This window comes from Sus scrofa, chromosome 8 (assembly GCF_000003025.6).
Source record: "Sus scrofa isolate TJ Tabasco breed Duroc chromosome 8, Sscrofa11.1, whole genome shotgun sequence".
Lineage (NCBI taxonomy): Eukaryota > Metazoa > Chordata > Mammalia > Artiodactyla > Suidae > Sus > Sus scrofa.
In genome coordinates, this window is record NC_010450.4 from 42,909,679 (window position 1) to 42,923,881 (window position 14,203).

At 34.2% G+C, this 14,203-nt stretch overlaps 1 protein-coding gene across 3 annotated transcripts in view; it reads right to left on the reverse strand.

The window, feature by feature from the left end:
• TLL1 (tolloid like 1) overlaps positions 1–14,203 on the reverse strand; it is a 238,333-nt gene that overhangs the window by 53,796 nt on the left and 170,334 nt on the right. For all 3 annotated transcript variants that reach the window (XM_021101281.1, XM_021101283.1, XM_021101282.1), the window contains exons 10-11: positions 3,576–3,678; positions 386–502 (exon numbers count right to left, since the gene is read on the reverse strand). In XM_021101281.1, coding sequence (XP_020956940.1) covers positions 386–502; positions 3,576–3,678 — 220 coding nt within the window. The remainder of the gene's footprint in view (positions 1–385; positions 503–3,575; positions 3,679–14,203) is intronic.

Below are 14,203 nucleotides of genomic sequence, written 5' to 3' on the forward strand. Positions count from 1 at the left end.
GGTTGTTCTTGCTGTTTAGATATACCAAATATGTTAATTAAAATCATCCTAATGAAAAAATACGATTCTTACATGGACCATGTTACTATGGTGGCATGACTAGCACATTCTCTTCCTGTAGTCAAATGCTTGGGAGGCCATATCAGAACCAGTCTTTTTTTGTGACATTATTGCTCATTCACTGATTTATTAAACAAGTATTTATTGAGCACATATTATGTGCCAGGTAAAACAAACAAAAATCATCCTGATGAACATTATAAGAAAGTTTTCTAAAACTTCATAATTAAAATACAGTTGCAATATCATTCCAATGAAATTGAGAGAAAAGACATTTTTGTTAAGTGACGTAAGGGACGCCATGTCTAAGCTCAAAGTGACTTACCTTCATAGATTGCTGCAAAGCCCTTTCCTACCCAGTTACTGCTGCTGCGAAACTCAATCCACATTCTGCTGTCTGTAGAGGTAAGAACTTCAGGCAATTTGTCCCCACAGAATCTACCTAAGAGAAATAAAAGAATAAAGAAAAACTCTTAAATATGACTTTATATTCTAATTGGTTTCCACACTAGCTACAAATTACTTACGTAAAACCTGATTTGGTTCCTTTCTCTATCCCTAGCAACTAGACCCATGCCTATTTCTTAACATTTGCTTAATAAAGATGGATAAATAGCAAATCTCTTCATATTTATTTCTAGAATATTGGAACATATAACCCTCAGATTAAATAAGTGATGTCAGTATCATTATCTGTAGAATCAAGAAACAGCTAGCTTAAATGTTTCATCTGTAAAAAAACACATGCTACATTAAGGTGGGTAATATTATTTATGAAGAACAGAAAAAAGTACAAGCGATCTTGAAAAACTGGTTCAAATGATCAGTCTGGTCATTAGCAGAGGGAGTGTCAGCTCAAGGTGTAGCCAGGTCTTTGTTTATCCAGGTTCCTGGTGAACTATCAGGGAAATCCACAGCCTACCCAAGGGCCTTATATTACTACATACATTCCGTCTCATTTATAAAGCTGTAATATGCAGTGTAGTAAGCAGAGTGGCAAACAGTATCAGAAGGCTTTTTTTTCTAATTGTGTATCCATAAGCGAGTATAATTCCAAATAAACATAATGATACCTGTCGTTCCTTCTCCTTCCCTCAACCTTTCACAAATATTCATTGCTTACTGTACAACTGTGCTTTAAGCTTTCATTTGATGACGAAAGGTTAGATATGACAAGGCACATGAAATAATTCTACATAGAATAATGAGTTGTCATTCTGTGTGCCCTTGGTAATGACATTGTACATAGTTTTAGTATATGAAACATGTCAGTCAACTGAAAACAAATTCATACCACCAGCTAGCAGGTGAAGAAATGTCTTCCTAAATGGTGAAGTACATTAGGGATATGTAAAAGAGAGCAATGTTTCTTAAACTATAATGTGTGGGAAAGGGAAGGGGAGAGGGACAAATTAGGAGCATGGGATTAACAGATAAAATTATTGTACATAAAACAAATAAACAACAATGATTTACTGTATAGCACAGGAAACTATGTATCTTATAATAACCTATAATTGAAAATAATTTGAAAATATCTTTCTATATACTGAATCACTTTGCTGTATACCTGCTGCTAACAGAATATTGTAAATAAATCATACTTCAATTAAAAAAAAAGCTTAGAGTTCCCATTGTGGCTCAGTGGGTTAAGGACCCAACATTCTCTCTGCAATGAGGTGGGTTCAACCCCTGTCCTCGCTCAGTGGCTTAAGCGAGGTATAGGTGGCATTGCTATAAGCTGTGGCTTGGTCCAGTGTTGCTGTGCTGTGGCATAGATTGGCAGCTACAGCTCAGATTAGACCCCTATCCCAGGAACTTCCATAGGCCACAGGGGCAACTATTAGAAGAAAAAAAGAAGAAGAAGCATGAAAAAAAAAAAACAAAAAAACAAAAAAAAAAACCTGACTATAAGAGAAAAAGCTATAAAGTCCATATTAATTGCCAGGGAGTCTGTTAAAAATGCAGTCTCTGGAGTTTACTGCTGGCTCAGAGGATTAAGGATCTGGCATTATCACTGTAGTAGTGTGGGTCACTGTGTGACGTTAGTTGGATTTATGGCCTAGGACTTCCACAGGCCATGGATGAAGCCAAAAAAAAAAAAGCAGTCTCTGGTTCAGAAAGTTTGGAGTGGGACCCAAATTTCAACATTTCTAACCTTCCAAGTGATTCTGATGCTGCCATGTGAGGTTACACTCTGAGGAGCAAGGGCTCAGAGGAAATAGTTTCATGTGAACAAGTGGTCAGAATGAGCCATTCTGGAAGGCAGCATGTAATGCTGATGGTGTGCTCAAAAAAGCGCCTCAATATTTCAGCTGTCGATTTGATTTTTCAACATGAGTTTAATGAAACATTTCCTCTGGAACAAACACATATATGTTTGTGTTACAAGTTGCTTCATCTAGGCTGAGAAACTAAATGTTCAAGACAATGTTTTCCTCAACCTGATTTATCTTTATTTTCCCTTATTTTTTAAGCATTTCAACAGATCTCTCAGACTTACTAAGACTGTCACTTTTAATACAACTGTGTCCATTCAGCAGGTTTTAGGTGTTAAAAAAAGAAGATCTGTATGGTTGTTGTATTTTTATATAAATAGAACTTAGCAAAGCTACCTCTAAAAATAAAGAAAAGGCTTTCCAGTTGTGGTGCAGCAGAAACAAATCCGACTAGGAACCATGAGATTGCGGATTCAATCCCTGGCCCCACCCAGTGGGTTAAGGATCTGGTGTTGGTGTGGCTGGGGTGTAGGCCGGTAGCTACAGATCCGATTGGACCTCTGACATGGGAATCTCCATATGCCTTGGGTGCGGCCCTCAAAAGACCAAAAGACAAAAAGCCAAAAAAAAAATGAAATAAAAATAAAGGAAAAGTCACAATCTCAAAACAAACAAACAAACAAAAAAACAAAGCAGCTCTCACCTTTGAGAAAACATTGGAAAATGTGGTGTGGTCCATGGTTAAATGTCGGCATATTTTTATAAGCACCAAATCTGAGCTACAATGTATGGCACAAATTACAAATGCAACTTCTCAGCCACAAAAACCTGTCTGAGAAGCAAAACTGTGATGTCTACAGTACAAGCCAATATCCTTGCTGTAGGAAGCTAAACCTGTTCCTAACAACTCAGGTCCTAGTACCTTAGCAAAAAAAAAAAAAAAAAAAAAAAAAAAAAGCAAAGCAAAACAAAACACACACACACACACAATTTATTTGGTTTTCTCATTAAAATTCTGATTTTTAAATTAAAAAAATAGAAACATGATGAATAGTTACTATAAGCATAATATGAAAGCTATTATAAATCATTATGTTATGCCACACACCTATAATTTAAGCTAGTTTAAATCAGTCAATGGTCTATTTATTGATATGTCTGTATTTTGCTATGGTTGAAAAAAAAGTATAATAAAAATTAAAATATTGGTCTCACACATTTTAAACTCTAAGTTGACTCTTGAAAGAATTGTCTTTCAAGACAGAGCAGACACGTAAGAGGCAACTAATCTCTTACCAAGGAGAGGTGATTTCCTCCAGTATCCATCTCTTACTTCAATGTAGTCATACCAGCACAAACTACTTTTGTATAGGTCCATGGTAGTAAAATTTAAAACAATCTGCAAAATGGAACAAAAGAGCACAGATTAAAAATAATTGTAACTTCACATAAGTGATTTGGCTCCCGGAGGCTGGGAACACAGGACTGCTGTGAAAATGGATTCACAGCAAATTGTTTTTGCTCTTCCTAGGTTAGAATGCCTCTCATACTTTTTTCTTAAGAAACACTTCAAGGAACCCCACTTTCACATTTACATTAACTTTTAACAATTTAGACACACAACGTCCATAAACAAACTAAACATCTTAGCAATTAAAAAGTTTCTGGGAGTTCCCGTCGTGGCGCAGTGGTTAATGAATCTGACTAGGAACCATGAGGTTGTGGGTTCGGTCCCTGCCCTTGTTCAGTGGGTTAACGATCCGGCGTTGCCGTGAGCTGTGGTGTAGGTTGCAGACGCTGCTCGGATCCCGAGTTGCTGTGGCTCTGGTGTAGGCTGGAGGCCACAGCTCCGATTTGACCCCTAACCTGGGAACCTCCATATGCCGCGGGAGCCGCCCAAGAAATAGCAAAAAGACAAAAAAAAAAAAAAAAAGTTTCTGTAATTTGAACAGTTGTGAGACAAATAGAAAGCTTTATTCAAATAGTTTATTTTGAATCTTCTTAAATATGACTTAAGCCATGAGAACTTATGATTTTTGCCATGAGTGTCTTCTTTTTAATAATTTATTTCAGACGTCTATAATTATGTTAAAAATAACCACCATGTGCCATATTCCAAGAACATAATATCATTGTGTATGTTGAAATGTTTTAAATACAGCTCTAGAATTCAAATTTGTCCATGTAACTATAATCAAAGACAGATGTCACTATGTTTCTCTAGATCCAAGAATATATATTCAAAGACCTTTCAAGTTAGAAGATCTTGTAACTGACCCTTCATTCTGTACTTCGTTTTCAAATAAAGCTTCTTTTTAAGATATTTCAAGAACAACTCTAGGAAAAACAGTTTTCTTAATGTTGTATAAACGACTTTACTTTTCAAATAATTAACTTTCTTTTTAGTTGATTATACCAAAAGTAAAGCCAAACTAACATAAGAAATGCATGTGTCTGATGAGGTAAAATTCATCTGGAAAGTTTTTATTTTTTTATATTCAATAACTCATTCTCACACTATTCTGCTTAAAATATCTCAGATTCTTAATGAATATAGTGAACATATACTTTACTGTAGAAATTGAAATAGACTTTGGCCAAAAGCAACAAATTATGAGTATTTGAAATACTTCTAATATAAAACCATAGTTTGTAACAGTATTTAAAAAGTCCTTTTGGAAAAATATAAAATTTTGAGTATAAGAGGACTCTTGAGGAATGAAAAAAAGAAAAACATAAAAAATATAATCCATCAATCTTGAGTTTATATTCCTAAGAGTACTACCATTTTTGTGTTAGAAAACATGTGTTAGAAAACAAAAAGTTCTCTCTTTTCTTGAGCACAGCATTTAACTGAAAGGTTAAGTACTAATTTACAGCATATCAATCCTTATCTAGTTTACTTCTTCCTAGAATGAAGATACAGCATAACAAAAAATATTTCTCATGGCATCTTATATCTCAGCACAGTGATCACTGATGAAATTATATGCCAAAGTTGGTTTTAATTGTCCATATAAACAATCGTTTCACAGAGATAGAGACCAAGAATTTAACCATAATGAAAGTCAATAGTACCTTATATTAACATTTCACCATCAAATTCAAAGAGATGAAAAAAAAGGATGAAATCTATCAAGGATGTGAAAATGATGCTATTTTTTAAATGTAATAACAGCAGGCACAGCATAATATTGTTTAATTTAATACAACTTTTCCTTTATTTCTGTCTACATTATTTATAGTTTTTCTCTTTCATTTTTCTTTTCCTGCATCTAATTTTATCATGCTAAATATTCTTAAAAAAGGTTTACAAGAATTTGCAAAATATCAAAGGACTAAGGACTAGTCCTTTTTTTCCCTTTCTTTTTCAATAATCCTCAATACTTGATTATTAAAATGCATAATTTTTTCATCATTTTTCCAAAATTCCCAATATGGTTGCTCCTCTATCTCTGAACACTAAATACTGATGCAACATTAGGTTATTCTTATGACACAATTAGGAAATAATTTCTGGTTTCCCCCCCTTAACTTTGTATTTACTTTTTTTTTTAAAGGCTGCACCAGTGGCATATGGAAGTTCTCAGGTCAGGGGTTGAATCAGAGCTGCAGCTTTGGCCTATGCCATAGCCAGGGCAATACCAGACACATCTGTGATCTACGCTGCAGCTTGCAGCAATGCTGGATCCTTAACCCACTGACCAAGCCCAGGGATCGAACCCTCATCCTCATAGACACTATGTTGGGTTCTTAATCGTCTGAGCCACAAAGGGAACTCTGCATTTACTTTAAGTCTGCTACAAATGGGGAATGCTACCACTGTCTCATATTATTTCCTTCTACACTTGTAGTCTCCCTATAGAAACCAATTTGGTACAATCATGTAAGAATTCATTTAGTATGGCAGAGAGGGCCAGACTAGAATACAGACACAAACAGTATAAAGGGGAGCTTTATAATAGTATGTAAAGAGTTTAAATTTCCTCCTGGATGAGGAAAAAAATCAGCTAAACTGGAAAGATGTGTATCATCAAAATTTATTCAAAATTGAAATAATTTGCTAACAAATAGTTAATATTTTAAGTTTGGAACACACACACATATACCCACACACACCCACACACACAGTTGAGGGGTAACTCTAAACAGGAAAGTTTCCTATCTTGTTTTTAATCTACTACTTTAAACTCCAAGCATAGCAAAAGAACAAAACTGGCCTACTTTAATATAAAACACAGTGCTTTAGAAGCAGAAAATGTAATAAAGATAGGTTTTCTAATATCAAATCTTAGGACTCTGATGTAGAAATAAAATGCTGGCCTTTGACTAAGGTTGCTAGCAGATTTCCATACACAAATTACCAATTGAAAACACCTGACTATATTTAGTTGTTTTATATTATACTATTTTATGAAATATGTTGCATATTTTTTTCAAAGAATGATGAAATAAAACTACCAGCAGGATTATATAAATGTTTTATTTCTTATGGTAAGTATCAATTTACCACTTATCAATTTAAAATGAACCATAGTTCCCTTGGACCATGGGATTGAGGGGGATACATGGAACAATTCTAAAATTTCCTGTGATCTGTTAGGAGTCTCAGCTGCTATTATGCAAAGTTAAATTTTAACAATTGCTGTAGAGTTTCCTTATTAAAGAGTTTGTTTTAAAATCCTGCAGAGTGCACAGCCTTGAAGAAAGGTAGATCAATGGTCAAGAGACCAGATGTCTGGAAGTCTCCAGAGAAAGATATAATCAGTAAACTTTTGTCATCACAATTAAGACATTATTGACTACCTAATTCCGTGAGTACCATAAAAAGACCAATTAGAATAATATTTATACCTTAGAGTGCTGAGAATGGGGAAGGCACAAATCTCATCCATTAGACTGATAATTATTAAACAGTTCTTTAGAAAGAGATATTAGAATCAAAAGCAGTGAAATAAAATAGAAGCTAGGCTCCAGCCAGAAGCAGCTTGGACAAGTCTAATAAACTCTCTAGGGAAACAACAATTTTCTCAGAAGTAAGACCAGGGGCAAGATCAGAGATCAGTAAACTGTACCCTGTGGGCCAAATCTAGCCTTCAGCCAGTTTCTGTAGAGACGTTTTTATTGTACACATTCCTTTACGTATAGCCTATGGCTGCTTTTGTAATACAACGGTAGAATTGAGTATCTGAACAAACTGTATAGCTGGCAAGGCCAAAAATATTTACTGTCTGTCCTCTCCAGGAAATTTGCCAAATCCTAGAATAACGATAAAGTTTTGCTCAGCACAGAATTGTAACATATTAAAGGAGGAAATTTGCGTTTTTTTTTCTACAGCTGGAAGCTATTTGTGGGGCTGGGAATCAACAAGCCTGGGTTCAAGTTCTAGCTTCTCAGTTTGCTAGGTTAAATTTTCTGAGTTTGAATTAATCTCCTTACTATAAAATGGAGATCATCATATTGAGCTGATCTCAGCTGAATTAAATCAGAACAATTTAATTGTATAATGTGTAGAAAAACACTAAATTAATTTAAATACATTTTTGGAATTCCTGCTGTGGTGCAATGGGTTAAGAATCTGACTGCAAAAGTGGGTATAGAGGGAAGGAACATTCCTGAATATAATCAAAGCCATTTATGATAAACCCACAGCAAATACAATCCTCAATGGGGAAAAACTGAAAGCCTTCTCACTCAAATCTGGAACAAGACAGGGATGCCCACTCTCACCACTGCTCTTCAACATAGTTTTGGAAGTCCAGGCCACAGCAATTAGACAAACAAAAGAAATAAAAGGCATCCATATAGGAAGAGAAGAGATAAAACTGTCACTGTATGCAGATGACATGATACTATACATAGAAAACCCGAAGGACTCAACCCCAAAACTACTTGAACTGATTAATAAATTCAGCAAAGTGGCAGGATATAAGATTAACCTTCAGAAGTCAGTTGCATTTCTGTATACCAGCAATGAACATTAGAAAAGGAATACAAAAATACGATACCTTTTAAAATTGCACCTCACAAAATCAAATACCTCAGAATACACCTGACCAAGGAGGTAAAGGACCTATATGCCGAGAACTAGAAAACTTTAATCAAAGAAATCAAAGAAGATGTAAAGAAATGGAAAGATATTCCATGTTCCTGGATTGGGAAAATCAATATTGTAAAAATGGCCATACTACCCAAAGCAATCTACAGATTCAATGCAATCCCTATCAAATTACCCATGACATTTTTCACAGAACTAGAACAAACAATCCAAACATTTATATGGAACCACAAAAGACCCAGAATTGCCAAAGCAATCCTGAGAAACAAAAACCAAGCAGGAGGCATAACTCTCCCAGACTTCAAGAAATACTACAAAGCCACAGTCATCAAAACAGTGTGGTACTGGTACCAAAACAGACAGACAGACCAATGAAACAGAATAGAGAATCCGGAAATAAACCCTGACACCTATGGTCAATTAATCTTTGACAAGGGAGGCAAGAACATAAAATGGGAAAAAGAAAGTCTATTCAGCAAGCATTGCTGGGAAACCTGGACAGCTGCATGCAAAGCAATGAAACTAGAACACACCCTCACACCATGCACAAAAATAAACTCCAATGGCTGAAAGACTTAAATATACGACAGGACACCATCAAACTCCTAGAAGAAAACATAGGCAAAACACTCTCTGACATCAACATTATGAATATTTTCTCAGGTCAGTCTCCCAAAGCAATAGAAATTAGAGCAAAAATAAACCCATGGGACCATCAAACTGAAAAGCTTTTGCACAGCAAAGGAAACCAAAAAGAAAACAAAAAGACAACTTACAGAATGGGAGAAAATAGTTTCAAATGATGCAACTGACAAGGGCTTAATCTCTAGAATATATAAACAACTTATACAACCCAACAGCAAAAAAGCCAATCAATCAATGGAAAAATGGGCAAAAGACCTGAATAGACAGTTCTCCAAAGAAGATATACAGATGGCCAACAAACACATGAAAAAATGCTCACCATCGCTGATTATAAGAGAAATGCAAATCAAAACTACCATGAGATATCACCTCACACCAGTCAGAATGGCCATCATTAATAAATCCACAAATAACAAGTGCTGGAGGGGCTGTGGAGAAAAGGGAACCCTCCTGCACTGCTGGCAGGAATGTAAACTGGTACAGCCACTATGGAGAACAGTTTGGATTTACCTTAGAAATCTATACATAGAACTTCCATATGACCTCGCAATCCCACTCTTGGGCATCTATCCGGACAAAACTCTACTTAAAAGAGACACGTGCACCCGCATGTTCATTGCAGCACTATTCACAATAGCCAAGACATGGAAACAACCCAAATGTCCATCAACAGATGATTGGATTCGGAAGAGGTGGTATATATACACAATGGAATACTACTCAGCCATAAAAAAGAATGACATAATGCCATTTGCAGCAACATGGATGGAACTAGAGAATCTCACCCTGAGTGAAATGAGCCAGAAAGACAAAGACAAATACCATATGATATCACTTATAACTGGAATCTAATATCCAGCACAAATGAACATCTCCTCAGAAAAGAAAATCATGGACTTGGAGAACAGACTTGTGGCTGCCTGATGGGAGGGGGAGGGAGTGGGAGGGATCAGGAGCTTGGGCTTATCAGACACAACTTAGAATAGATTTACAAGGAGATCCTGCTGAATAGCATTGAGAACTATGTCTAGATACTCATGTTGCAGCAGAAGAAAGGGTGGGGGAAAAATGTAACTGTAATGTATACATGTAAGGATAACCTGACCCCCTTGCTGTACAGTGGGGGAAAAAAAAAAAAAAAAAAAGAATCTGACTGCAGTGGCTGAGGTCACTGTAGAGGTGCAGGTTCAATTCCGAGCCTGGTGCAGGGGGTTAAAGGATCTGGCATTGCTACAGCTGTGGTGCAGGTCACAGCTGCAGCTTGGATTCAATACCTGGCCTGGAAACTTGCATACATCATGGGTGTAGTCATAAATTTTTTTTTTTAAATAATAAAAAACAAAACACTTTGCTGTACAGTAGAAAACTGGCAGAACACTCTGAACCAACTATAATGGAAAAAATAAAAATCATTTAAAAGTTTTCATAACCAAAAAAAAAAAAAAGTTTCACAGGAAAATCAACAAGTTAAAGTAAGGGATTCTTAGTTTGAAATCTAAAGAAGAATGGACCAGAGAATTTGGGCCCTTAGTTTAAGCCCCTGCTTTTACAACAGGTTAGCTGCATAAATCAAGTAGATCCTAATTCTATCAGGGATTAATTTTATGATAGGTGAAAATTAGGAGTTGGATTATGCTATGAAAATAAGCTTTCTGCTTAAACATATGGCATCAGTGTTTTGGAATTTTGATTTGTCTTCGCCAACTATTCAAAGGAACATTTTTTTTTATCCCTGCCTTTCCTTAACCCCCACTCTATCCCCATATTTAGTCAGTTACCAATTTCTACAGATACTCTGCAATGCCCTACAAATATTCTTCTCCTTTTCTTCTGTCAGTGCTCTCCATGCTCCTCTGAGTTAATGCAATAGCTTTGCAAGATGCATTTTGGTTTACAGTTTCACACTTCTCCAATGCATCCTACACTCTATGGCTGTTTAATTCCAGTAAAGTAGAGTTCCCATCATGGCATTGGTGGCTTATATCCAACTCAATATAAATTTCTAAGCCTGGTCATCAAAGCCTCTAGGCCATAACCTACCTTTGCTGCCTCCCTTTCACTATCTCAAACAGAGAATCTTCATCGCACTCCTGTTGTTGTGTCTGGACAAAGTGCCCCAATTTCAGTATCCCTTTATGAAAGGTGTACACACCTGAGATTCCATGTTCCCCTTTCCTATATCTAGAAACTCTTCTCATCTCTTAAAGACAGAATTAAATGCTATACTCTCTACAGTCAGGTCTGGATCACTCAACAAGATCTGAGCTCGCTTATCGCTGCAAATCCTTGGCAAGTTGTATCTTGCTTTCTTTAGTTATTTTTTCAATTTGCCTCATATATTACTGGGCTTTGCCCTTACTGTATGTTTGTAAGATACTTGAAGGCAAAGATTTATTTCACATACCAGGAGATGCATTTATTTTAAAGAGATCAAAGATTTATCTACACAGTAATTGCTAAATATAAGCAGTGCCTTCAGCAATATAAATATCATATTGGGAATTGACCCCATATGTGTAAATCATTAGAGTCTATAAAAAGAAAGTTTTGCAGAATGAAAGTGGTCAAATGATAGCTTTGAAACAGGCTATAGCGGAAAAGAAAAAAAAATATTAACTCTATTGAAGACATAAGCAATATGCCCTTGTTAAAAGGTCAGGGGATAAAAGAATTGATACTGTTTGCTTCTATCAGCTCAACACAGCTATGTTCTCAGAGGCATATTCTGGGCTATTCCCTGCATGTGTTGTGCAACATCAATGGCAGCCTGAGATCTGACAGGACTGTCTTTAATTTAGGAGGCTCAATCCTAGGAAAACATACGAGTACATTGACAATCTTATTATTTTTAACTGTGATAAAATGAACATCATGTAAAATTTAACATTTTAACAATTTTAAGCATTACAGCTCTGTGGCATTAAGTACATTCACATTGCTGTGCAGCACTCTTATTTAAAAAATATCTTTTCCCAGATAAAATAGTATATGCTTATTGAAGAACATAAAAGAAAGAAGAAATGAAAAACTATGTACATCCATCAGGAAGAAATAAACATTGTCTTGGTATATATTCTTCCATAATTTTGTCTTTAACATATGTAATTTAAAAATCAGATCTTTTTGTGCCTATGATTTTTAACTTGCTTATTAAATTTATCAATAGTTTGAGAACATGGTCCTCTGGTTCCAGGAAATACAGTCTTTCACAAAAAAATAACTTTTGCAATGAGTGCCATATTTTTAGATAATAACTCGTGATTATCTTCAGAGAGGTGAATTTAGTGACAGCCTTCTCCCTTTATACCATGTTTTATTCCTTCTTAAACATAATTTGATAATTATCAAATGAGCATTTCACTTTTACATTGGCCATTGTGTATGTTTTTGTAAAATAGAATATTTAATCCTTAAAAAAATCAATCAATCCATGTTTTCTTTTGCCTTTCAAATTTTGTTTTCAATTTTTCATTAATTAAAAATAACTAATCTTTGCACATACCCAGATAATTGTTGTAAGATAAATTTCTAGGATAAGTGAATACATGCTTTGCAAAATGCGATACAGTTTGCCAAACTTCTTAAGAAAAGTTAATTCAGTGTGTGTCCTCACAATCATTTGATATCATCATCATATCCCTTCTTTGCCAATTTGACAGTGTGAAATACAACACACCATTGTTGATTCAAATAGCATTCTTTGATAAAGAATTAGAGTAAACAATTTCATATATTGATTATCTATTTGCACTGATACTTTAATAAATATTTTGCTTCCTTATCTAACCAAGTATTAATCTTTACTTATTTATAAAACAAACCACTTGTGTTTTCTTTAGAAAAAATATTCAGTATGAAGTGAAAGTTGAAATTTTTAAAAAAATATTTTAAAATGATTTCATTATTTAAAAATTCATTTCTGATTTATTTGAAAAAATCTTCTCTATAAGTATATGACAAAAATTTTATATTCCCTCAAGTTGAGTTCTGGCCTTTTTTGATTGTTCCATTAATCCAGAAGCTTATTTTGACATTACTATAAAATTTGCATTACTGAAACTTAAAAATGTTTTTCTACCACCTTACAGTGTAATTCACTCCCTTTCATTAATTATTTTCAAATTTGCCTCAGCTATTGCAACCCTTTGATTTTTAGAAATAAACTCTGGAGAAATTTGATCTAGCTATAGATCTATTGGAAATTTATTTGGAATTGCATTAAAATCATACATTAATTTTGGAAAAACTGACAATTTATAACATATTCTACTATACAATGTATCATTTCGTTTTAGTCCTAGAGTAATCTTCAGTTTTCTAAAGACTATTACATTTTAATATATTTGTTTTTATTTGATCAGCTCTACTCCTGTTTTCTAGTTGATTATTTTGAATTTTCAAGAAGAAAACCTATTCTCTATAACTAAAAAAAATGCAAATCTGTGTGATGTTAGGAAGATTATTCAATCTTAAATTCAATTTTCTTCACATGTAAAATGGTGATATTTGTAATACTAAACTCAGTAGGGTGTGAGTATTAGAGAAATTTAGCACAGCACCTGTCATAGTATAAGCACTCAATAGAGATTAATTTCTTCTATTTATTGTATTGAAAACAAAACTTTCTAATCCTAATTTACTAGATTATCATTAAATATAGTAATTGAAATCTAGCATTTATGGAAAATTTTGAAAAATTTAAATTTTTTCCATTTTCATATTATTAGTTGACTAATTAACAGATTTTATAACACTGGCCTCTCAAATTACTAAATCAAAACACAATTTTATAAATCATAGCGCTTGAGTTGATTTTATTATATGTATACAATATGTATACAATATCCATGTGTTTACATTTTATAAATTATACATTAAGCATTTCATAATTATTTCATATGTGTTGGAGGGTGCCTGTCAAAATTTTACTACTTCAATAAAATAAATGACGAGACTACACAATATTTTCCAATGCACTTGAAATACATTTTATATGGAAAGCATCATTTTAAATAATACTTTTTAGCAATTTATTTATATGGTTGTTAACATTAAACTTCTTGTGCTCATTAAATCAGATTTGCTAACTTGAATTTCCAGGAATCCACATTTTAAGAAATATTTTAAAAAAGTGATTTTTCAAGTTTTGATTATTAGCAAATCAAATATATAGCTAGTTGTAGCTACTGAACCTATTTTATCATGAATTCGAGTTAAAAAA